Source organism: Monopterus albus, unplaced genomic scaffold (assembly GCF_001952655.1).
Source record: "Monopterus albus unplaced genomic scaffold, M_albus_1.0 scaffold30.1, whole genome shotgun sequence".
NCBI classification, from domain to species: Eukaryota; Metazoa; Chordata; class Actinopteri; order Synbranchiformes; family Synbranchidae; genus Monopterus; species Monopterus albus.
The window spans coordinates 1,181,002-1,205,172 of record NW_018127910.1 but is presented as its reverse complement, the minus strand read 5'-3'; the positions used below and the strand labels follow the sequence as shown (position 1 = coordinate 1,205,172).

Here is a 24,171-nt window from a genome sequence, read left to right as displayed (position 1 = left end):
AGCAGGAATCCCATATTTGCACTATTTCTTGTTGATGCAGCTATGAGCTATGGAGCTAACATGCCTTTAATAGTTGCTGATGTCAGCCATACTTACAGCATTCTTTTAAGTTGAAATTTTATGCAATGAACCACAATGAAAATGGTCTAAAAACTAAAATATATAATTAAAAATAGTCAGAACAAAAAAAACTGTCCTGCAAAAAGGGCACTTATCAAGTCTCAGGTCAGGGTAAGAGGGCATGTGCACCACCTGGGGTCTATCTGTGCATATGCCTAGTTCTGAAACACCTGAGCAAATGCAGCTCTTTGTACAAAATTTCAAATATCGCAGTGTGTTATTCTGAAGCAATTAAACTGAATGTGTCTGATCACTGTTCATTTCCTGCCTGTAGTTGCTGTGATCTTACTGCCGTGCCTTTGAAATCACCTGCACGGGCTTCCTGTGGCCCTAGGTGGGAGGGAGGACATCTTTGTGCTCATCGAGGAGGAGTCTGCTGGTAGACTTCGAGTAGCAGCCTGGCCACCGCCTTCTTTCTGCTCTCCACCTCCCCCCTCCTCTACCTCATCCGCGACTGCAGCAGCATCCCGGTGCCTCATGGATGCATGAAGAAAGCCTGAAGCACGGCACCTCCCGCGCCACGATGGGCCGCGAGTTATTCACTGCGTTGCTTTGTTGATATTGATTGATATTTCAGTTATCAAATATGAATCATGCATTTGATATTTCTGGCCACTTTGCTCCTCAGCATCCATTCGCCCTGGCTTCGTTCATCCCTAGCTTCATTCGGTACGTATTGCAATAGCTTCCTGTTTTTTTTTTAAATCACTCTGATTTAATTAAATACACCTTTCACTTTATGCACTTAGCAGAACAAATAATATCTGACGATGTCAACTACTGCAGGTAGGCATCATGGCGTTTTTCTCTCACCAAAAAGATAGGGAATTGTTATATTTAATATGCGGCGTCTTCAACGTGATGGTGGATGAGGACAGACACCAGCATCTTTTGTTCATCTTATAAAACAGTTCCCTTTATTTTGTGTGATTTCCAGATTTGGATTAACAGTCACTAGGACTCTCTTTTACTCAAGTGCATGACATTATCTGCTGCTGTTAACTGAGGCTGTTTGGATTGGTAATGCATAATGAAAACTGCATTTATGTCTCTGCTGCAGAGTTGTTCACTTTGGCAAAAAGAGCATCAAAAGTAGCTTTAAATGAAAAGAAGTCATTTAGATTCTGTATTCTAAGTCAGCTTAACTACCATATATATAGTACATCCTGTAACTAATCTTACTGATGTATGTTGTAAAAGATTGCAGTGAAACTACGACCTTTTGCCTCAGTATTATCAATGTGATTCATGAATAAAGGATGACAGCTAGCTCTTTGAGTGTGTATGAGTGTGTTTTTCATGTCTGTGCATTGCGAATTGTGTTGCAGTTTCACAAGGAGTAGAGGACAAGGTTGAGAGGGACGCAGTGCCAGCACTGCTGAAGCAACAGGCAACTGCAGCACCTGTTACAGACAACACAACACACCATGCAGTGGAGCATGTGATCACCTACCCTTCACGATTGATCTTCTACCTAAATGAGGATTCAGAGAGCACCTACCATGACTTGGACACCCGGGTCAAGAACCAAGGCACAGAGGACCAGGTAAGCCAGCACACAGGACAGGCGGAGAGGGCAGATTGATAGTGGGATATGGTGAGTTATTTAATAGGAATACTGTTGTGATAAACACCACGAGTGTCTAATCACTTAGGAATCTGCTGTGTGGTTCTGAAGTTGTGAGCCCTTATTATGGCTTGTGTTGAATCTTAATCCTGTTTGTAATGCAATTTTAACTGCACAGTGTCAGATAAAGCATAGATAACTGCACACACAGGCACACAGAGCACATTAACAGACACGAGTGACCATGCTGAAGGAGGCTTTTTTCCCAGTGTACTCACTGTACATTACCACCTGTCATTTATACACCACATCTGTTATTTGTGCACTGTGCTGTGGAGGATGTTGAAGGTGGATAATTTCTTGCTCTGCAGACTGACACAATCTATCATCTACTTTGAAATTTGCCATCATCTGCAGTGACTACACTTTACTTCTTTATAGGCAGTCCACCTTGCCCAAGCCAGCTTCCAGTTAGAGGCATTCGGCTCCAGATTTGTTCTGGATCTAACGTTGAACACGTAAGTCCTCCTAAAAAACAATTGGTTTTTATAGCTATTAACTCAGCCATTGTGGTCATCAGTGACAGCAAACTGCTATACTGTGGTTTTCCTTCCACTGAGAGTGATTTGTATGTCTCTCTCAAGATGCCTCTCTGTCTCTGCCTCTCTGTCAAGGTCATGCTGATTATAATGTGCAGCTGGTCGAGAGCAGAACACCAGCATCTTTATTCAACCTGCGGTTAAAGAGATGTTGAGTAAACCTTGTCCAAATATACCTGCCACAACAGATCCATGCTGACACCCACTATTGTAGAAAATACTATAGCATACTCTACAAGAAACTGTAGGAATCCATCAAAGGAAAGCTGTAATGCATTGTTATTGAATTTTTAGAGTAAGTGTACTCTGAAAGGTGTGTGGTGCAGGAAAGGTTCAATTATAAAAGAATTTTTTTTTAAATCATGAGACTTTATTGTGGAGAAAAGTATGGCCATTGTGAAAAAAGTCTTATTCTGGTAATACTTGTACCATGTCAGTCCAGAAACAGTAGACTGTCTAGAGCGTGGAGACGTGACCTGGATAATATTATAAGTATATAGAGAGGGGGCACTGCACAAAATTTAAGTTTGACCTTTGTCTCAGAATCCTAACTTTAATTTCAGAAGTCTGAGAAAAAAAGTCAAGGGTACCGCACATAGGTAACATGTGATGCACGTCAAAACACCAGCACCAATTATTTTCATTGAAAGTCCACACACCGGCTGGAAATTGGCGCTTCAGAATACATTATAGTCCCATTTTACCGGCACTGACGTGCATCAAAAGCATAATATACTGAAACACTCGCCCATTTTGGTCCCACACTGAATTCACACCACTCCTAGTGTGTGTTATGGGAGTCATGTCACGCCGCCTGTGTGCTGTGCCCTTAGGAATTCTGAGATTGAAATCAGAATTCTGAGAAAAAAGTAAAGAACTCAAGTAAATTTTGTATAGTGGCCCTGTCCTCTTCTGTAAAAGCATAAGATTCAAAAATGGGACACTAATGTGTGTGTAAGCATGTGCATCAGACATGAAACAGAAGTAGAGCAGTGCTGAATTTAACAAAAACAGCACATAGTAGAGCAGTGCTGAATTTAACAAAAACTATGAAAAGAGCACATAAAGTCACGTGTGTGTCATAGTTGAAATCAACATAACATTTGGGATTCCCTGTTGTAGGTGACTGTTGTTTATAAATGATCTGTATTATATGTCTGATTAGTGATTAATCCAGCAGCAGTCAAAGATAATGTCATCTGGAAACCTGTAGTTGAATAGGCCAGTCATGGATTTCAGAATCCTCCAAATGCTAAAACCAGTCTTAGTTCAGCTGCCAGATTACAGACATACACACACTATTTTAACAGAATGGTTTTGGAAATCTGAATTGTTTAATGACACATAATTGGCTTCTTTAAAAATGGGTAGAAGTAATCGTGCTGCAGTTTTTGATCACTGTCCAATTCAGAGACATAAGGTTCTGGTCCAGACATTCGATGATATTGATTTACTCTCCTTACTAAGTAGCTGGTCGACATATGAAGGCTTAGAATTGCTGGTTGGATTTCAGGTTCTTTAATGGGATTCACAGCTGGATTCTGTACTAAAATACTGTACTTTGTCTGCATGTCTGAGTGGTGTTAGACGTTTAGGCAAACTTGTGTTCTTGGTTATTCAGTCTGTGTGCTGGTATGCTGTGCTGGTTAGCAGCCTGCCACTTTGCTGACTAACAGTGCCATTAAAGTTTTCAAGCCAGAGCCATCACAGAGGAGGTGTCATAGTTTAGTGTGAGCTTATTTTAATATTACAAAACCACTGCCATTCCATGCTAGTTTAAATCATTATTTCGGTGCCAGTGTAGAGGCTAACAAAGTGCTATCTGCAGCAAAGAGTATTTGTTTTATTATACAAGTTTAGAAAATGTAGAAGAGATGGAATGTTCAGTTTGCTATTAGCCTTGATGTTGTTTGGCGAGCACACGTCTGATAGTGTTAGAAACATCGTAAAATGTTTAGTGAAGGGTTGGTATGCATATATCAGGAAGGCCAATGGGGATGTCACTGTCTGTATTATTATCTGTAAATGTATTCTTTGTAGAAATGCACATAGCATAGAGACAGATACAGGAAAGATTGGACACAGTGTTTTTGTCCTGTTTCTCACTGTCTCACCGACAACTGTCACACGCTGCAATATAACATCTTCAGCAAATGTTATCTTGTATGTTGTCAGACGCTGAGGAGTCAGTACGTAATACATCAGCTCTTCACAACAGTAAAGAGGCTTGTGTGTGTGTGACCTTGATTCTCAGCTGCTTGCTTCAACTGTAGCTTATCTGTGAGATACATGAGAACATCAGCATGTGCCTTTTTGTGTGAGAACAGGGGTTTGAATTCTGCTTGGCGCTGTAGCTGCGACAGTACTAAATATAGATAGGTCTGCAACCTGCTAACGGGTGCTACTTTGTCTCCTCACCTCTTAGTGTACCTGAATTACAAACCCAGGAAGTAGTTTTTATGACATTGGTTTTTAGTTAATATAAATCGGATATTGGAAGAAACTGGTTCCTCTTTAAGTAGTTTACTGTTAATGGGATTGGTACCGCCCTGTTTTTTCTCAATTGTCTTGCCATAAAAAGCTTTAGTGCTGTTGACCCTTCCTTGGAGTGGCTTCAGTTATTTAGACTCCAAGCAGGCTATTTCTTTGTGCTAGAGGTTTAAAAAGCAGTTTTTTTGGGGTCCTCCCTCTCTGCCTCACCTCTGCTGCTGCTGCTGCTGCTGCTGCTGCTGCATTGTAGCATGCATTGTGGACTGAGTGACCTCAGGGCAGGACTCCCGTTTCATGGTCTCCACATACTTTCACTGCTCTGGTACAGACATTGGAACACATTCACACACCTCAAGACACTCCAGTGGTTTACTCCCCAACACTTCAGTGTTGCCTACACACACTAGTACACTCTGGTGTGGCCAGCTCTCCTCTCCCTGCCTCATCTGTCAAGCTAAAAATAGAACCCCTCACTCAGGGGGCTCACTCGCAGATGTCGCTCATGCCTCAGCTCTCCTCATAATGGTGCACTTCCTGCTCACATGCTGCTGAGCATCACTCAAAAGTGTCGCAAGAGAGATTCATCACTTCCATGTTTCTTTTTCCTTCTATTTCGACGACCAGTACACGTCCACGAGGAGGAGGATGTTTTTGATTTGCAAGGTTTCTCAGAAAAAAAAGTTGCCATTATGGCAGAAATTGCAGCCTTTTGAAATCAGCTGTCAGCTAACAGAATCAATGTGTGTAATGATGAGGGAAGCTGACTCAGACAGCGGGAACTGCCGGGAGCACTGCTGAGTTCAAGGTGAAGCATAGGCCTCACAATTATATGTCACAATGCTCCTCGTTGGCAGCTTTCGGTTACCTGTTTCTGTTCCTGTTATGCATGCCGTTTCTTAACGGTGATTTATTTCGGGGAAGTTTGATGAAGAAACAGACATGTAAAGTGTAGTTTTACATGTTTTAAGGCCACTTTGTTGAATCAGTGAATAACTGTGCTCAGGTTTCTGTGTGGCATTTTATTACAGATTTTTAATTTTATCAAATGCAGATTTGTTTGCGCAGCCTCTTGCAGCCATAGTTAATTATCCCAAGTAGTAAATGCATCATAATTTTTTCTGAGGGCAGGTGACATTAAACATTTGCGGTGCACTTCTGCGATGCCACGGGAGTGCTTTGCAAGATGATCCAGACACAGTAGCGATGAGTGTTCTTGTTTAAATGCCAACCAAAGCAGCACTCATCGCTACTTTAAAACCACAATGTGAGTCAGAGAATGACAAGGCATACAGACTGTTGTGTGTTTTATTGTCACTATATCACATCCTTTCACCCCAACCAACTGAAGTCTGTTTTTTTCAGTGACTTGCTGTCTTCAGATTATGTTGAGATCCACTATGAAGGGGGCAAGCCTGTTCTATCAAAGGTAACGCCATCTGTAGTTGTGACTGAAATGTTAAAATGCACATCTTTCTTATTTTGGTAGAAGCTGGTTTTGTTTCTTTGAGCTGGAACAATGTGTCATGATGTGTTTGTTTTGTACAGTCATGCGCATTGTTGGTAAAAAAAAAATCACAAATAGGCTTTGTCTCAACTTGCGGAAGTAGGCACAAAGGACAGGAAGAGATTAATGCCAGTCAGTTTGCATGTCAGGTCAGTTTACTGTCAAACCATGTGCAAATTGCTAATTAAACCAACACTGCAACTGTCAAGTGTCATCCAAAAAAAAAAAACTGCAGGAAATCTTCTTTTCAGGCTATTGTATTGAAAAGAGGAGGAAGACAGGAAGCTATAGGATTTGCATAGCACAGAAGGGAAGAGGATGTAGAAAGAGGGAGGAAAGGAAGCAGGTTGGGAATTAAAGCTGGTTCCTGCTGCTGCTGATTCAGGCAGAGGGTTGGGCTGGGTATACTATAGCTGAATCAGCAGGGTTTTGCTCCCCTGCAGCCTCCTGCTGGAGCTCTGGTCATGTGACGTGGGAGAGAAAGCACTCTGCAGTATCAGCGTAGGGTGGGATGGGTGTGTGTGTGTTGGGGGGGTGTCCTCTGCTCACCCTGGGTCTGACAGCTAAGACACAGTGCCAAGTCCCACCTTGCATTGTGTTAACTTCACATTTTAACAAGCATAGATTTATCCCCTTGAGGAAATGCACTGCATATATCCAAACACAGACCGGTGAGACAAGCTGTTACATTCTAGAAAACAAGAAAAATCACAACACACGATAATTAAGTTTGAACCTGACACATTCACGTGTAATGGCAAATCTGAGAGATCTGTCAGTGTATGTGTAGTTCTGTGTGTTGCTAGTGAGGCTGCTTTGTTTATGGCCACGGTTCGCTGTGATGCAGCATTAGCACTGTCTTCTTTCTTCAGGGCGGTGAGCACTGTTACTACCACGGTGAGGTGAGAGGGAACGACAACTCCCACGTGGCCTTATCTACCTGCAACGGGCTGCAGTAAGTGAACAGCAGAGCTGTGTGTAATCCTCGCCGTGTTCAGAATATCAGCAGATACACATTCATCTCTGCTCCTCAGCTCCTATTGACTCAGCATCATCTGGCTTCTCTCCTTTTTCTTCTTTCTCTGCCTGGCAGCGGGATGTTTGATGATGGAGCCTATGTGTATCTAATTGAGCCCTTACAACAGACTCATTCAATTGTAAGTCATTCCTGTTGCCGAGAACCAAAATATGCATCATACATATGTTTTTCCACTGCTCCTTATTGAACTCCACGACACTTTGGGCTCATATCTTAATCACTCTAAGGACATTCCTGATTTTAAAGGAAGGAGTTAATGTGAGACAACAAAATGTCTGACCAGCATGTAGTTTAGTACAGTAGCTTATGTAGCTCAAAAAGTAATTAATGGGTTTTGATGAATTTTGTTGGAGAGATAGGGTATAGCCCACAGAACAATCCATTAGACTTTGCTGGTGATCTGGATCTTAATCCAGATCCAGGAGTCTTTTAAGGACTCATCAGTATTGTGAGATAGGGCCATGTCATGTGACAGGCACAGAGCCCTGGAGGTAAAAAAAAAATCCTCCTATCAAGGCAACTAACACTGCACACTCGATACAACTGCAGCACAGACCAGTTAATTTTCTAGTTATAGTATGTTCTGTTCAGTGGTTTCTTGGTTAGAACAGCTGTTTTTTTTTTATTATCTTTGTGCTCAAATATTACTGTCTCTATAAAAAATATACTCCACCAAGAGAAAAAGAGCAGCAGTGGTCAAGCGAGCTAGTGCATCAATGAAGAGAGGGAGCAGCTCTAGCGAGACCAAGCAGTAATTCACAGAAATAAGAATGTGTTTGTTTCACAGCGATTATGTTCTGAAGCATAAATGAACACGGCCACACCATGAATGTATAATTGAAACCTGGATTCATCACCACCACTTAGCCAGTAAGCCAGTTTTTCCCAGTGGCCACTGGCAGTACTGCAACAAAAAAATTCCTTTTGGACAAAAAAGGATCAAAATCCTTTTTGGGGCTCAAAAAGCATTTTCTCCATAGACAACAATGATAAAAAGAGATGTCTGTAAAACTGTTGACAGTTTAAACAAGCTCAGTTATCGCTCTTTGTATTATGAATTTTTAATCCATGGAGGTTTTACATGAATGCACATGTGCAGTGGGCCAAAAAACGCTGAAGCAAACTCAGAAGAGCAACTTTCATTCAAGTGGATGAGCACCGCATTTCAGTCTGCAATCCATGGACCACACCCGCACCGACACACAACTCTGTGGGAAGGATTTTATGTGAATGCCCTGGACCTTGTGTAAATAAGTCCTGTACTCGGTCAAACAGACAAACACACAGCTCATATTATGATGGTTAAACTATCATGGGAACATTGCTTCTAGGTGTAATGTCATTAGGGTAAACTGAGCTGCCTCGGTGGAGTTTTGCAGTCTCTCGGTGCTGTCTAGTTGGTTTTGTTTTGTGTTATGATTTAATACCCTGATACAGCAAAACAAAGATTGTATATTTAAGCAGTCTAAACTTATCTGTATACTAATCGTGCTCATTCCAGTCTAATCCCGCTATATTAGACAAGTGGTTATGTAAGGTTTGTGTTTTTCATAGTTTTTAAAAATGATTAAGTAGTTATGTTGTTACATTCAGTCCCCACTTAATCCTGCTGACCGGTTTCCATAGTAAACACTGTGGCTCACCTGCCTGTCCCAGCTCGTCTTTTCACACTTGTTTGCTTTATTTCTACAGGATACAGCTCCGAGGCCTCACAAACTAAGAAGAACCACTTCCTTTCACTGGGACAACGATTCAGAGGAACAAGGTGAGGTTTTCCTTCATTATTGTCCATCATATTACATAAGCTTCAGTCCTTCACCTCTGACCATCACCTCACTTCCCATTTATCCTTGTGTACGTTCAACACACAACATGCAAGTATGGAAGGATTTTTTAAAAATTTGAACTGGTCAAGAAAGCCCAATTTCAATGGCTGCTACAAATGAACATTTTATAATCTAGTGTATCGCATCACACCTGATTTAACACACTGGGAAATTCAGGAAAACAATTTTGGAATTTTTGAGTAAATTAACACGTCTCTGTGGGCTTTAACTCATCAAGCAAACCATCCCAGCTGTCTCAGTATATGAGTGTTTAAGTGTCTCTGTTTTTTTGTGTGTGTGTGTGTGTGTGTGTGTGTGTGTGTGTGTGTGTTCACAGTGGAGGAGGAGCAGCTCTTCTCAGAGCTTGATGACTTGTCCTGGCTGAAGCGCAGGAAAAAGCGAGCTGTAAGTTTTTTTCTGAAGTAATGCGGCAACCTTCAGTTCACCCAACCTTTGAATTATTTTTGTTTCTGGTTTTGATTTGCAGATGCCTCGGAGTATATTTGAGGAGATGAAGTATTTAGAAATCATGATTGTCAGTGACCACAGTTTGGTATGTGCCTGCTTTAACTTTCTTTCATCTTTTCCTACTGTACAAATGTAGCTTAACAAATATAGTATAACTGATAGTATCATATTACTCATGTATCAGAAAATCCTCTTTTGTTATTTTTCTTTGTGCCTGCAGTTTAAACGACACAAGACCAAGCCGTACATGAGGAATTTTGCCAAGTCAGTGGTGAATATTGTGGACGGGTGGGGGGGCAGTGTGTGTGTGCGTATGTGTGTCCTGAGATGACTTTTGTTGTGATTTGGCGCTATACAAGTTAAATTGAATTGAATTAATAGGCTAAGCATTGGATCCCACCTTGTGATCTCACATTCTCCCAGTTATTCTTTCATTCATATCATATCAATAATTTAAGCTTTTAAATGTTATACGCATATTGTTGAAAGAGGACCTCTGGTATTTGGATCAAGTAGCTTGAGTTGAAAAATGTGATGTGTCAGATTAAGTAAGATCACTTCTAGCTGTTATTTCGATGTGTCAGATACACGTTTAATCAACATGTACTGCAGTTAAATAACTATCGAACTGGATTTAATATTTGGCAGATATCCACAGTTATTGCACTTGGACTGAGGCCAGTACATGAAGGGCTACTCTACAGGGATATATTGATATACATTATAGGTTTGGACCGAATCTCTTAAGGTTAAGGCCATCAGCTCTTTAAAAATAAACAACTCAGTAGGTAGTAGTCTATCCTGTTTGGATCCAAATGTGCTTGCACTTGAGCATGTTTTGTGAAAAGGATGAATAAGTAGCTGTTCCTATCTGTCCTTCATTTATACAGACAGTGCACCAAACACGATGTGCACTCCAGTGCACCGGGTTTCCACCCATGAGTGTTTGTGCATTTTGTCCAGCAACACATTTATAACGTGGATGGTTCACAGTGACAGTGTTTTGTGTGGTGTCGACTACAGACCCCACTTACAAAAGACAAGTGACAGAACAAAGCTCGGATGTTTAGCATGGTTCCACAGCACCTGCTAAACCTTGTCATGTTCTAATTGTTATGATGAGTATGTTAGCATTTAGCTCAAACCACTGATCTGTGGCTTTCTGACAGAAGTCACAGAGCTGCTACCATGGCTGTAGACTCTTAACATCTTCTTTGGTGTAGTTTGATGGCTAAATATAGTACGTGATGAGGCATCCTATTTGCTGCATAAGTACATACAGTACAACCTAGAGCCTTTGATACAATGTAGCTGCAGAATATATCCCTAAAGTGTGCACTGTTTGATATATTACTCTGTATGGTACAACAACACCTTCTCATGCGCTATAATGGAGTAAATCTCATAGTTGCCTCATTGTTAGTCCTTGTGCTGATGTTATCTAAGTGTGCTCATCACCTGCATTAACACACCCCTTGTTCCTCCCTGCTCCCAGTGTGCTGCACTCCCCCATCTGTCCTCACACAGATTAGATTCAGACTCACACCCAGTGTTGTTGACCTCTCCCTGTGCTGTTGCTTTCTTTATTTCTGCACACATCAATGGCAGATCTTCAAAGAGCAACTACATACACGTGTGGTGCTCGTTGCTGTGGAGATATGGACAGACAAGGATCAGATCCCCATTAGCGTGAGGCCACTGGAAATGCTGCGAGATTTCTCCAAGTACCGGCAGCAGAGCATCAAGCACCACGCCGATGCCGTTCACCTCTTCTCGTAAGTGCCATATCTGAACAGATTCTGTTATCCTTTCATGCAGCTTTATCTGCCGTATTTATTAAATTTCCAGTGTTGCTTTAGATTTTTTTTTTTATGTGCTAATTTCAAATGTGCAAAAAACAAGCTGAGGTTAACAGACTTTGGGAGGGTTTCTGTTGTATTTATTTTTCTCTGATATGAAAATACAGGCATGGTCAATACCAAGATCTTAGTTTGACACCATTTCTATGTAGCCTGATCCATGCTTTGATCTTGTTCACATAATATTCTCTCAGTATGTCTTTGTACATTCATGGCGGTCTCATTACATCTGTACTCACCATGCATGTGACTTGCAACTGCAGCTAACTGCACAAGAAACAGTATTGTGTCTGTATGAGTGAATATTTACCTTAAATATTGAGGTGGACTCACTTTTTTACTTTTTTATTGGTCACTGTTGTTAATGTCTGTCTCCTTGTCTTTCATTATTCTCATAGAAATGTGACCTTCCACTACCGCCGAAGCAGTGCAGCATACTTTGGGGGCATGTGTTCCATAAGCCGTGGAGTAGGGGTCAATGAGGTTAGATTTGCTGTCCAGCATCTCATGTCACAGAGTGTGACTCCAGGAGACTAATCTCTGGTCTCTGTTGTGTCCTCAGTATGGCACCACCGGGACCATGGCAGGGTCTCTGTCCCAGAGCCTGGCACAGAATCTGGGCATCCAGTGGGACCCGGCGTCTAAGAGAAGTATACATCAAACACATGACACAATCTCACAGCTAGTATAAGTGAGCTGCTCTATATAAGGCTGGTTGTTAAGAGCTGAAATCTCAAAATTCCTGTCACTCACATTTTAAAAAACATGATTTTCACTCAGGCCCAGTGATACTGGGCCATACAGATAGAAATACAAATAGAAAACACTTATAGAATAGATAGAAACAGTTTAATGGCCTGAATATAAGATGCATTATTCTGTAAATTACATTTGAAAAAGAGAGGTTGTCTTTCATTTGAGGTCTAGACATCTAAATGATTTATGTCATTTAAAAGAGCAGATGGTGTATATTAAACATAAAGATGCCTTTTGATTGGAGCAAACTGTTTCCTGATAACTCCAGGGCCAGGAGTGACAGATGGAGAGGTCCAGTAACTGTCTCTGAAAATGTGGTTCAAAAGCAGCCTCGGTCGAGTCAGCATTTATTCCATCGCTTTTAAGATCAGGGAGCTTATTGCGGCAGAGTCATCAAACAGCTGCCATGTTAGAAGGTCACAAGATCAAAGTGCTAAGCATCAGAGAAATCCTACTTATGGTCCCAGAACTGGACAAGCGAGTGTGATTATGTCAGTAAAGATGACAGGGAAGGAAGCTGTGAAACTCAGGTGCTAAATCCGCCTTTAACGTAGAATCTCGAGGATGATAAAATGTAAATCACTCATGTTGATATATATTATTCAAATACTTTACTTATCTTTAAATACGGTTTTCTGTGCACTATTTATCTGTGTTTTTTTCCTGTTTTCTCTCCTATTTGCAGAGGAATGTGGGTGTGCTGACTCATGGACTGGCTGTATAATGGAGGACACTGGGTAATATCCAGCCTACATCTGATGCATTAATATATACTCAGAGTATTCACACTTCCAGTACAGGAAGGCAACTTTTTTTGTCATTGTCATTTTCAGCCACTATAGAGATGAAAAGCAGATACGTGCATTATTGATTTCAGATGTGGAATATAAACTATAAAACTGTGGCCGGGGCCTTTATTTACCTCAGCAGCAGAAAGAACCAGGACACACTTGTATATTGCTTACATATGTCTCTCTCTCTCTCTCTCTCTCACTCATATATATTGGTGTTTTTTCATCAAACTTTCCTTGTTCCCCAGTTAAAACTCAAACCCTCTTCTGTTTACCTGCTAATAAATTCTATTAATTGCATTTACTATCAGCTACAAAGCTGTGAATAAGACACTTCCTCTATAATTTTAAAACTCGAAGGTGCAATGTGTGGTGGTGAGGTTGCAAACTGCAATGTTCAGCAAAGCTCTCATACAGCCGTTTCACAACTATTACCGTAAATGTAGGACAAATTGCACACTTGAAAAACAAATGCGGCTGACTTGACCTGACTTCACTTGAGTGTAGTGAGTTATCCAGCACGGCCTAAAGCTGTCAAACAAAAACTTGCATTTAGGTTCACTTTTCTTGTTAAGATAAATGACCTGTCCAGCAGAAAACAGGCAACTTCATTGTCATTCTGGAAACATTTGTCCTTCATCAAGGATTTCCAGCTGGTAAAGGCGTCACCAGTGTTTATCCTCATCTTGTGCCATATCTTGTTTCTTCGTGCATTTGCTTCTTTGACAACGGGGATTCATGGTCTTGCTTTTTCTTGTGTAAAAGTATAGCTATGATCCTCCATTTCTTCAAATTACAGTTCTTAAACTCACAACAATGCTTCCTCTTGTTTCTAAGATGACTTCTTCTTCTTCTTCCAAGCGTCTCCAAATCAGAGCTACTATTTCAGCGTGAAAAGGCAAAATTCATGCTCTAGAGCCAGTGTGTGGTTTGTCCGTTCTGGGCTACTATAAAAAAACATGGCAGCTCAACCTGTTGGCCTCCATGCTCGGGGACCCCGCTCCTATGTAGATATAAAAGGCTCATTCTAAGCTAAAGAAAATGCAATAATTATTATTTTCTGGTGGTTACACATTAATGAAAACATAATTATGCAAACTGTAGCCTGTTTCTGCTAATAAATCCTGCTAAATGTTACACACTGCACCTTTAAAGTCCTGCTGCCTTCCCTTTATAATTGGGTAAACATTATAATTAGACATTAACATTTTACTGTGAAAAAACATTCCACGGAAATGTAAATTATACTGAATTTACCGTGTGAGCTGTGGACGCAAGCTCCTGGTAACTCCACCTCTGCTCAGTTTGTTTTTTTAAATAAGCAGCTTTCCTTTATTTGTCTATGCTTCTTAGACCTGGCCATTATTTTGTCAGCTTTAATGTGAGTATTTATGGGAATTCACAGTAATTCAGCATAACTTTAATGCAGCCTGATCAGTGGTTTGATCTTGTATTCTCATTAAACAGGAATATTTGTGAGCATATACTGACTAAGAAACACTGATAGATGGCAGTAACAGTAGTGAGAAACTATAGAAGTGAAAACCAGACTGTGTATCTCTCAGCTTTCATACCAGAGTGAAGGAAACTATGCGTTGTGCTCTGACACTGTGGCTGTAATTGCCATTAAAACAGTGCCACCCACAGCCTTTTCAACCATGCATTCAACTCTGGTTAATTATCACCTGGTTTTTCTCTCTCCCCAGGGTCCAACACCCACGGAGATTCTCCAAATGCAGCATTTCAGATTACAAGGAGTTCCTCTTGAAAGGTGGAGGCTCATGTCTATTTAACAGGCCAACCAAGGTTAGACGCTCACCGCTTTGTCCCTTTCTGCACAGCTGTCATAAATCATACATTTTCCGTATTTTTACACGCTCTTGTGTTCTTTTGGCAGCTGTTCCAGGCCACAGAATGTGGAAATGGATTTGTAGAAGTGGGAGAGGAGTGTGACTGTGGAGCAAGAGCTGTGAGTTTTCTTGTTACTTCATTGAGTGACATCTATTTGTCGTCCTCTTTGTGCAGATGGATGAAGCTTTATCCTAATTTATTTACAGGAGTGCTATAAGGAGTGCTGCAAGAAGTGCTCCCTCGCCAATGGGGCGCACTGCAGTGACGGCCCATGCTGCAATATCACATGCCTGGTATGAGCTTGGTCTTTTTTTTTCCAGGTTCTGCAGAAAATATAAATTTCTAAAACTGTAATTTAGACTTCACTTCTCTCCTTGTCTCACCAGTTCTATCCTCGAGGTTACGGTTGCCGCTATGCTGTGAATGACTGTGATATCTCAGAGACCTGCTCTGGGGACTCTGGACAGGTGTTCTAATGGGGCACCGACACATTCTTTGTTTTAAATGGTTCATCTCTGTCAATCTTTGCATGTTTAAGCTAACGTGCAAGATTACGAAGGTGTGTGTTTGTCCTTTTTTGCAGTGCCCTCCCAACCTTCATAAACAAGATGGTTACCTCTGCCAGGTTAACCAGGTACACAGACTGATAACACTGGAGAGCTTTTCATTTCTCCAAACAAGAGCAAGGATACACCAGAATAGCAGTTTGTGAGCAGCAGCTGGAAAATGTATTTATTCTCTTTTTTCTCTTTCTCTAATTGTCTGAAGGGTCGCTGCTACAATGGAGAGTGCAAGACCAGAGAAAGCCAGTGTAAATACATCTGGGGGCCAAGTAAGATGATTATTTCATCTGTTCACATTAGCTTTTATTAATGTCAGAATATCATACATGGGGCTAGGGTTTTGGGGGGGTTGAGATAAAACTAGAATGTTACATTGGGTTTTTATTCAATTATACAAATCATTGAAATGAAATGAAAGTAATCAAGAAATTGAGTATGAAATCTGATGTGTGTTGTTTTGAATCAGAACTGTAGGTCAGACATTTTTGCAGCCACTTGTAGAACTTCTGGCTACTTAAAGTCTATGCTGTTTTTCAGAGGCTGCCAGCTCAGAGAAGTTCTGCTATGAGAAACTGAACACAGAGGGCACAGAGAAGGGCAACTGTGGAAAAGATGGTGACAGATGGATCCAGTGTAGCAAACAGTGAGTTTAAAATAGATTAACTATGGTATTTCTTCTTTATATTGCTCTTTATCTTTCTGTTTCTGTATAGAGTCTAGGCTTGGTCCTTGTGATTTTTTTTTTTTTTTACTGACAGGGGAGAGGTTTCAGTTTAGCTTATATCCAACCAGTAGAGGGCAGCATAGGGTTCATCAAGAACAATGGGCCTCATTGACCAACCGTTCTTAAGAACGAATTTCTTCTTAAAACCCACTTACGAAGTTTTTGGCATTCACTAATGTTTTCTCATCTGGGGTTTATTCTTAGATGAGACCAGAATCTACGCACATTTAGGAGCACACTTATGTACATTTGAGTTCTGATGTGAAAAACAGGTTATTTAGTTTTCTACAGCTCTATGGTTATATAATATTATAATATTTAAATTTCAGGAACAGTTTTGTCATTATTAGTATTTCTTTAATATTTTCTCATTAATTTTTAAAGCATTATGGTCTTTTAAAATCAAGAAACACTACACTAAAAATGACAACATGCTATTATTTGCTTGTTTACAAATCAAGGTTTTAAAATTTATTTTAACTTTTACAGTGTGATTTTTTTTTTTTTTTTTTGTAGCTTAAAATGAGCAAACACAATTAAAAGCCAACACATTTAAGCGAATGTCTTTATTTCTAGTTACTTTTCATTTCTTTAAGTGTCTCTCAGACATTTTGGCCAGCGTGTAGGCGTCTTGTTGTCCAGCTTCGCATCTGAGCTCAGACTCAGGGCAGTTGAAGGGACCTGGGTGTACACAGGGGGGTCTGCTCAGCTGACGCACACCCGAGTGAGCTGTGCATGGCCTCCGTGTGCTGGTTCAGCTCAGATAACTCTGGTCAGCCTGTCCTCCTCCACTAGTCAGCTTCTTTGTTTGTTTGGTTGCCTCAGATTTGAGATCAAACCATCTTTTAATCCACAACGGTGCGCTCTTCTCCTTATACAGTATTCGCTGTATGAGTAAGAGCATCTCATGCATCTTTTTTGTTGTATTATATATGCACTACTGATGCTTCTAAATATGGCAGCTCCTTCGCTGTTCTCCACATCAGAACTGCTCAGGTTTTTCTTTAGTTTGGAGTTCGTTGCACCACAGTCTTTAGATTTTCATTGTAGCATTCCAGGCTTTATCAGCTTCTTTTTTCCTTTATCGTGTGAGGTTCCTGGGTATTGGCGGGGCGTTAACCTATGCTAATTAGGAACAAGTGGCACGAGTTTTCAACTTACAAATACATGGGGTTCTTTAATGTAAGAACACAGGTGCGAACAATTCTGTGGATTAAGAGCACATTCATGAGAACATTTAAGAAGATGTTGGCAAATGAGACCCATTGTTCATAAAAGCAGTTAATGCATTTTAAAAACTCGAACCCTGGACCCCAAGATGGTGGCTTTTCAATCCAGTGAAAGTTGTTCACCTAGCTCATGTGGCAAAAATGTTTTTTCTGAAAACTTTTTTAGTGGCTTACTATGAATAAAGCAAGTTGATTTATTGATAGAGTGCATTCAAAAGCAGAACATGCTTTACTGAGAAAGAAATCAGCTAAAATGAACTAATCAAAATGAAATAAATGGGTAAGTAACTGAACTGGACTAAATTAAAGCAGTCATGTTGATAATTTAAAGGACTTCCTGTAAAAAGATGGGAAGCAGCTCTAAATGGATATTAAATGGAACAAAGGCATCTCACATGTTTTTGTGTGTCTTTGACAGCGATGTATTCTGTGGTTACCTTTTGTGTGCCAACATTGGTCGCGGCCCACGCATTGGAATGATGAAAGGAGATATTACCCCCACCACTTTCAACCATCAAGGCAGGCTGGTAGACTGCAGGTAAACAGGTCTACTATATTATTATTAACTGGAGTCAGTGCTCCTGTTTTTGTCACTTTTGTTTCATTCACCCTTGTATGAGATTTTATTCTCTCCTTCTCACCTTGACCTCTTCTCTTGTCCTACTCTTCGTCCCCCTTTCCTTCCCTCCATCCTCTCCTCACAGTGGTGGCCATGTCCTTTTAGATGATGAAACTGATTTAGGCTACGTGGAGGATGGAACTCCCTGTGGGCCGTCAATGATGTGCCTTGACCGCAAGTGTCTGCCCATTCAGTCACTCAATACGAGTACCTGCCCCAGTGGACCTAATGGACAGGTGTGCTCTGCACATGGGGTGAGTCAACGGTGTACACTGACCCACAATGTACACTTCAGTCCCTGTGGTCTGATGAGGCTCCGTAGCATTTAGTGGGGAGAGGCATCATCTGTACTTTTGACCAGACTGTATATCTTTTGTGTTGCCTGTACAAAAAGATGATTAGTAAGTCTCTTCTTTAATCAAACATCAATATAAATGTGGTCAGTCTGTTCTCAGTGGATGTTTATCAGACCTCAAACTTATATCTAGCCCGTCTGATTTGCTCATAACTTGCTACAGTTTGTCATTTCTCACTGCTGACATTTTTGCCAATGGGCACAGTTTCCAAAAATTCCCACAGTGTGTCAACATTTATTTAAAGCTCTTACGTTACCTTTGTCCCCTCATCTATGTCTGTCTGATCTGTGCAGGTGTGCAACAATGAAGCCACATGCACCTGTGACACCACGTGGGCAGGGACAGACTGTAGCATGCCTGACCCACCTAAAGAGCCACCCACTCAGGATGAAGGACCCAAGGGTCGGTTTCTACCTCTGGCATCATTTAATTTAGCCCAGCTTCACACTGGCATAGGAGTATATGCTGTATATTTTGTTCTGCAGTACTGCAGTGCCATTCTCCTTGTAAGATGGCGACTGAAGGTGGATATTACAGCTGTGTTGCATTTGTTTAGTTTGATTGAGAAGATGAAATGAACACACAGTTCAGCTGTACACCTGATGGTTTTCCTACAGGGGCGATGGTGGGGTGGGAAGTGTCACAGAGGGAACCACGACACTTTGTCCATGACTCTGAAGCAGAAGCCTGCTGTTTGTTTTTGACAGGGTGGTAATAATGCTCCTTTTCCTTCTGCACAGTGAGCGTGGCCACTAACAGGCTGATAGGGGCAGTAGCAGGGACCATTCTGGCCCTGGGGGTGATTTTTGGAGGCACAGGGTGGGGAATAGAGTAAGCATCTTTAACCCTTTCACAGCTCTTCCTCTCATAGTGGTGCCTCAGTGTGCGGGCGGTCTCGTGAGCCGGCCTGAGCCCGTGTGTGCGTCCCGGTGGCTTTGTGTTTGTTTGTTCGTTTGTTGGTTTGTTTTTTTTTTGTTTGTTTTGTTTATTTTGTGAGTGTTGGTGATGACCATATATCATGTGATTAGGTGTTTTCAGTGTTGTGTGATTGATTGATGGACCCCCCCCCTTCCCCCCGCCACTTCCTGATGTTCCCCATTACTACAAGCCTCTTTCTCCATCCTCCTTTTCCCTCTTCTTGTCCCTTTTCTTTCTCTTATTCTTAGTCGTTATGTGGTTGCTCCTGTGATCCTCTCCTTTCTGGGGCATGTGGGGCATTTAGATGGAAAATAGTCCTGAGAAGTGTCTGGAGAGTGACATGGCTTGTCAGTCAGTGGAAGGCTGTGTGGTGAATGGGACCCCTAAAAACATTTTCTACTGCTCATACTGCAGGCCACTAATACATATCACCTGTCAATCACTGTTTAATTAAATATTTATAGCGATGGATACCCAAGGTCCTGTGCACAACCTTAACAAACAGACCAATGGTCATCATTACTTCAGCTGACACCAGATAAATGCAAATATTCCAAGGGCCTCTTCTTTCTTACCTTTACACAGTGAAGGGGGCTGAAGACCATGCAAAACACATTCTCAGATTCAGTCATTTTACTGCAATAGAATACTTATGATTATGTTTTCTGTTCCATGTGAAACCATCATTGTATAGTTAAATGTTATTGATACAGTAAATGAGAATAGAAACTCATGTCTTTTTCCCCATAACCCTTTACAGGTCCTAGTGCCACCAATCTAATAATAGGCTCCATCGCCGGAGCCATCCTTGTGGCTGCCATAGTGCTGGGGGGGACTGGATGGGGCTTTAAGTAAGCAACACGCCGCATGCCTCTCCTGCTGTAACTCTAGCATCCCTGCTGCTTCTAGACACCAGGGTTTGAGCTCCTGCTACAGAATATAGACCCAAAGCTGTACAACATGCAAACAAAAAACACATTGAATAATCTTTCTTAAAAGTGTGTCACCACTGAGACGAACATGCTGAACACAACTTGATCCAGTGTGCACTCCTGGTTATTCTGTTGACAACAATGCAGGTGATGTTGAAAGTGTAGATGTATAAAGCGTGCATTTGGAGAGATGCCGTCTATGTATCTGTAGCAGAAACTCAAACGGATTGGACAGGCAGAGCTCAGTGCTTGACATGCATGTTCAGTGAAGGACCTTTTAACAGACTGTCACAAAACAGAGGGGAAAAGAGTTTTAACAGCTAAATGATTAAGAAATCTATATGCTTGTAGTTAGAGTAAAACATTACTTCCCTCTCTGAAATACAAAGATAGGCCTCCAACATATCTCTGTGTAGCCCGGAAATGTACTTAATTGTACAATAGATTATGTTAAATAAGTTCCAATCAACTGCTGATTAGCCTGCTGTCTTGAGCAACAGGGGTGTTACACATTTTAATCAAAAAATAGGCCTGAGGGGTAAATGAGAAATACAGTCCTGCAGCCACCAAAGCATGCCAGGTAGCAAAGCATCATGGTTGTCACCCAAAAAAAAAAAAAGAGTAAGACAAAAAAACAACAAACAATATTTCTGCATGTTGACATGTTGATTTGGAGGAGGTCAGTTCATTGCACAAAGGCTGAGCCAAACCTTGAACGAACTGGTCCAGGGTTGTCCTGCTCTCATCACTTCCATGATCTCTTTCTCAATCCATTACCGTTCGAGGGTGAGACTTTAAATGGGGTGGTGAGAGCGACAGAGAGAGCCAGGACCTTTTTTTTTGTTGGTCGCAGCCTTTGTGCCATGGCTGGCCACACCCCCCTGGAAGGCCAGGCTCCGCCCTAGAGCAGAGCAGGACTCTTGGACCCGCCCACACCAGCTGCCATTGCTGCCTGCTTCACAGACCTGGTATAGACACGGCGCATTCCACTGCATGAACCACGCACTGCAATAGTGCCACCTTCAACTGGCCTACTATTGGAACAGGTGCATGACAGAGTGATAGAAGCCCCACAGCAAGCCACAGTACGGGGAGGTTATGCATCACTCCTGTTGTCATACTCACTGTCGTCTCACTGTTGTGGTTGTGGTAGTAGTTCTTGTTGCAGCTGCTTTGGTTGTTACATCTCCTCGTTCCCTCCTTTATAAGAGTATATTTTATGTCAGCTCCTTCCTCCCAGATCATTATGTTTTGAGTGGAGCTAATGTCTTTCCCATCAAAACTGGTAATGATACATCTTCTACACTTCTTCACCTTGTAATCTGATGTTGCATGCACAAATCAATCGGCACTTGTCTGCAAGAAGGCAACAGAGGATATTTATATTCATAGACCTTCAATATTCACACTGATTCAACAGTAACCTCTTTGTATAAGTAGATTTTATGGTTCTTTTGCTTTATAAATGGGGCAGAAGTTTTCATCTCTCCACTTCTCAGTGTCAGAAATTGTAGATATGAAGAAAACAAGACAATATAATAACTTTAGTTCATTATTTCATACATAATAATCTGTTGATATAGGATTTTAGTATGGTCTTGTTATGAAAAAAGGTATCAGTCTATACATTATCACAAATGGAGACATAAATGTTTGTGAATATAAATGCCTCTGTTTGTCTCTGCAGCCAAGGCCAGAGTGGCAATATGGACAGCCTTCCCTCACTTCACTGTCTTCAGCATTTTGATCTTGGAAGTCTTCAGTTTAATTTAATTTGCAGCATTTTCTTATGAGTATTACTGTAAACTGAAGAGATGAGTGTGCTTGCTTGTCCAGGATGCACTGGCTGTGTTACAGATGTTATCACACACACTGACTCCTATTTCTTGTATCTCCATAAGAAATGTGAAGAAACGGCGATATGACCCCAACGCCACAGCCATTTAACCTAAGGAGAGATGGCTATCACAGAAGGATTCCTCCAAGGCTTCCTCAGTTGCCTACCTGACAGCTGGACTGCACTTATTGCTGCTGATCTTTGGCATTAGATTTACTTGAAAAAGACATAGTGGACATTTTAACAAACTCTATTGTAGTGACATTAGAAATGCAGCCTTTTCAACTCCACCTCACCCATATAACGACCTCCCCCCACCCACCCTTATCTTTAGAGTGACTGAGCTCCTCTTCCATCCTTTAGTGCCAGTGCACAGGCATTCAGGCGGAACCCACACCAGTCTCTCACCTGGCATGATTATCCGCACAAAGCGTGCTGCTTGCTGGCCTCCTGGCATGAAGAGTCCTCTTTACAGGGCTCTGCATGGCTATGAAAGCTCTGAATATACAGCAAAAAAAAACAAACAAAAAAAAAAAGAATAAAAAGGAATCATCTAACAGAGGCGAAAGCCTCACTAAAAACCAAACAAAATGGAAAGCCAACATAAGCTCCTATAGTTCAAGTTTAAGTGAATGTGAGAACCCATAAGGGCAGTGCAGACCCACATAGTGAATGCGCACACACAAAATTGTACATAAATTAAGGGTTCAGGTTTGGACTTAACATCATATTTTACAAGTACATTAGCTGCTTTTATTTATTTATTTTTTCAAAAGCATGTTACACAATGGGTGTTTTTGGCAGTGTTGTTTAAAAAAAACTGCAATTATGATTTGGGCCAAAACTGTAACGCAAGCTGCACAGTGTGCTGTGTTTGTCGGGACAAAGGTCAAAGATTTTCTTCAGTGGACAGAGCAGCTCCCCCCCCCCCCACCCAAAAAAATATCTTGAGCAGAGCGGTGACTCAGAAGCCAAAGAACCAATCACCTGAATATATGGATGTTGTTGAACACAGAGCACTTTCCCCCCTCTGTCCGCAGCCAGTGGTGCCTATCCTACTGCTGAGGGCGTGTAGTCTGTCCATGCAGGCACTCACCTGTCCAGCCAGGTCTCACTGAACAGTCCTCAATTATTTCTGGCTTAGCCTTTTGCTTTCATAAACTCTAAGTAGAAATCAAGTTCAGCTCTACTGGTAACGCTGCATGCTATACTATAGTGGGCTTACAATTCTATATGGGAGTCCCCAAAATCTGCAAGAAAAATATGCTACAAAAGATAAGTGCATGTCCACAACAATGAACATTAACTTTTATTTACTATGCAAAGAGAGATATTGCACAATAGAATGGGTAATAATGATACCATGACATGGAATTACAGAATCCTCTGCTAATCATCGAATCTTTTATATCTGGCCACTTCGACATCTCACTTCATTTCGCTTCAACATACTCCGACTATGAATGGACAAATAAATAAAAAAGAAGAAGAACTGAATGAATATTTCCAGTGAAACGTGAGAGGACTCTTTTACATTTGTGGAACTGAAAATCATTTTTGTGTGTTTTTCATCCAATCTGATATTTTTATTCACACATATGTACGCACACACACACACACACACACACATACACACACACACATACACAGACTGTATGGTGCCTGTACATATTGAGGCCGGAACAGTTTCCTTGTGCAGGGCTATTATTTCCAGTCCAGCTGATAGTTGGTGTGTTCCAGGTGCTGCCATAGCACTGGCATTGTTGTAATCCTCCATATTACTCATCGTCTGGTGTCTCTCTCACTGCATCATGTACAGTTGAACCAATGAATAAATTACTGACAAATTTTAGCTGAGCGTCTGTCTTTTTTGGATTTTATCTACTGGAGTATCACTTAGCTCAACTGCAAAAAGTTATTGTGCCTGGCCAAGAAATAATCTGACACAGGGGCGTTGCTAGACATAAACCTCTACTGGGGCACAGGACCCTCATAACTCAAATCAACTTTTTCCTTGAATGTTTATTGCTTAGGCTTCTATTCCACTGCCTGCTGCTACTACAGCAACTACTAGTAAAGGTAAAAATGTAGAGATATTACTCTTTATGAAAACATTCATTTCA

At 41.3% G+C, this 24,171-nt stretch overlaps 1 protein-coding gene across 1 annotated transcript; it reads left to right on the top strand.

Moving 5' to 3' along the window:
- Positions 1–413: 413 nt before the first annotated feature.
- On the top strand, positions 414–23,900 carry adam23b (ADAM metallopeptidase domain 23b). The gene is made up of 26 exons (XM_020596450.1): positions 414–789; positions 1,449–1,666; positions 2,129–2,205; positions 6,139–6,202; positions 7,153–7,235; positions 7,374–7,437; positions 9,012–9,084; positions 9,483–9,550; positions 9,633–9,698; positions 9,834–9,914; positions 11,222–11,388; positions 11,871–11,955; positions 12,035–12,122; positions 12,914–12,965; positions 14,726–14,825; positions 14,917–14,988; positions 15,077–15,163; positions 15,257–15,337; positions 15,454–15,504; positions 15,639–15,702; positions 15,971–16,076; positions 17,805–17,924; positions 18,091–18,259; positions 18,655–18,763; positions 20,040–20,130; positions 22,113–23,900. Exons 1-26 carry the CDS (start codon positions 714–716, stop codon positions 22,156–22,158), a joined length of 2,358 nt encoding a protein of 785 aa, XP_020452106.1. The 5' UTR covers positions 414–713; the 3' UTR covers positions 22,159–23,900.
- Positions 23,901–24,171: the final 271 nt, after the last annotated feature.

Bases quoted from the DNA above. Each gene is read 5' to 3' on its own strand.
- adam23b (XM_020596450.1), top strand. From the start codon at position 714: ATGCATTTGATATTTCTGGCCACTTTGCTCCTCAGCATCCATTCGCCC. The intron at 1,667-2,128 runs GTAAGCCAGCAC...ACTTCTTTATAG, and splicing joins ACCAAGGCACAGAGGACCAG to GCAGTCCACCTTGCCCAAGC. The intron at 17,925-18,090 runs GTAAACAGGTCT...CTCTCCTCACAG, and splicing joins GGCAGGCTGGTAGACTGCAG to TGGTGGCCATGTCCTTTTAG.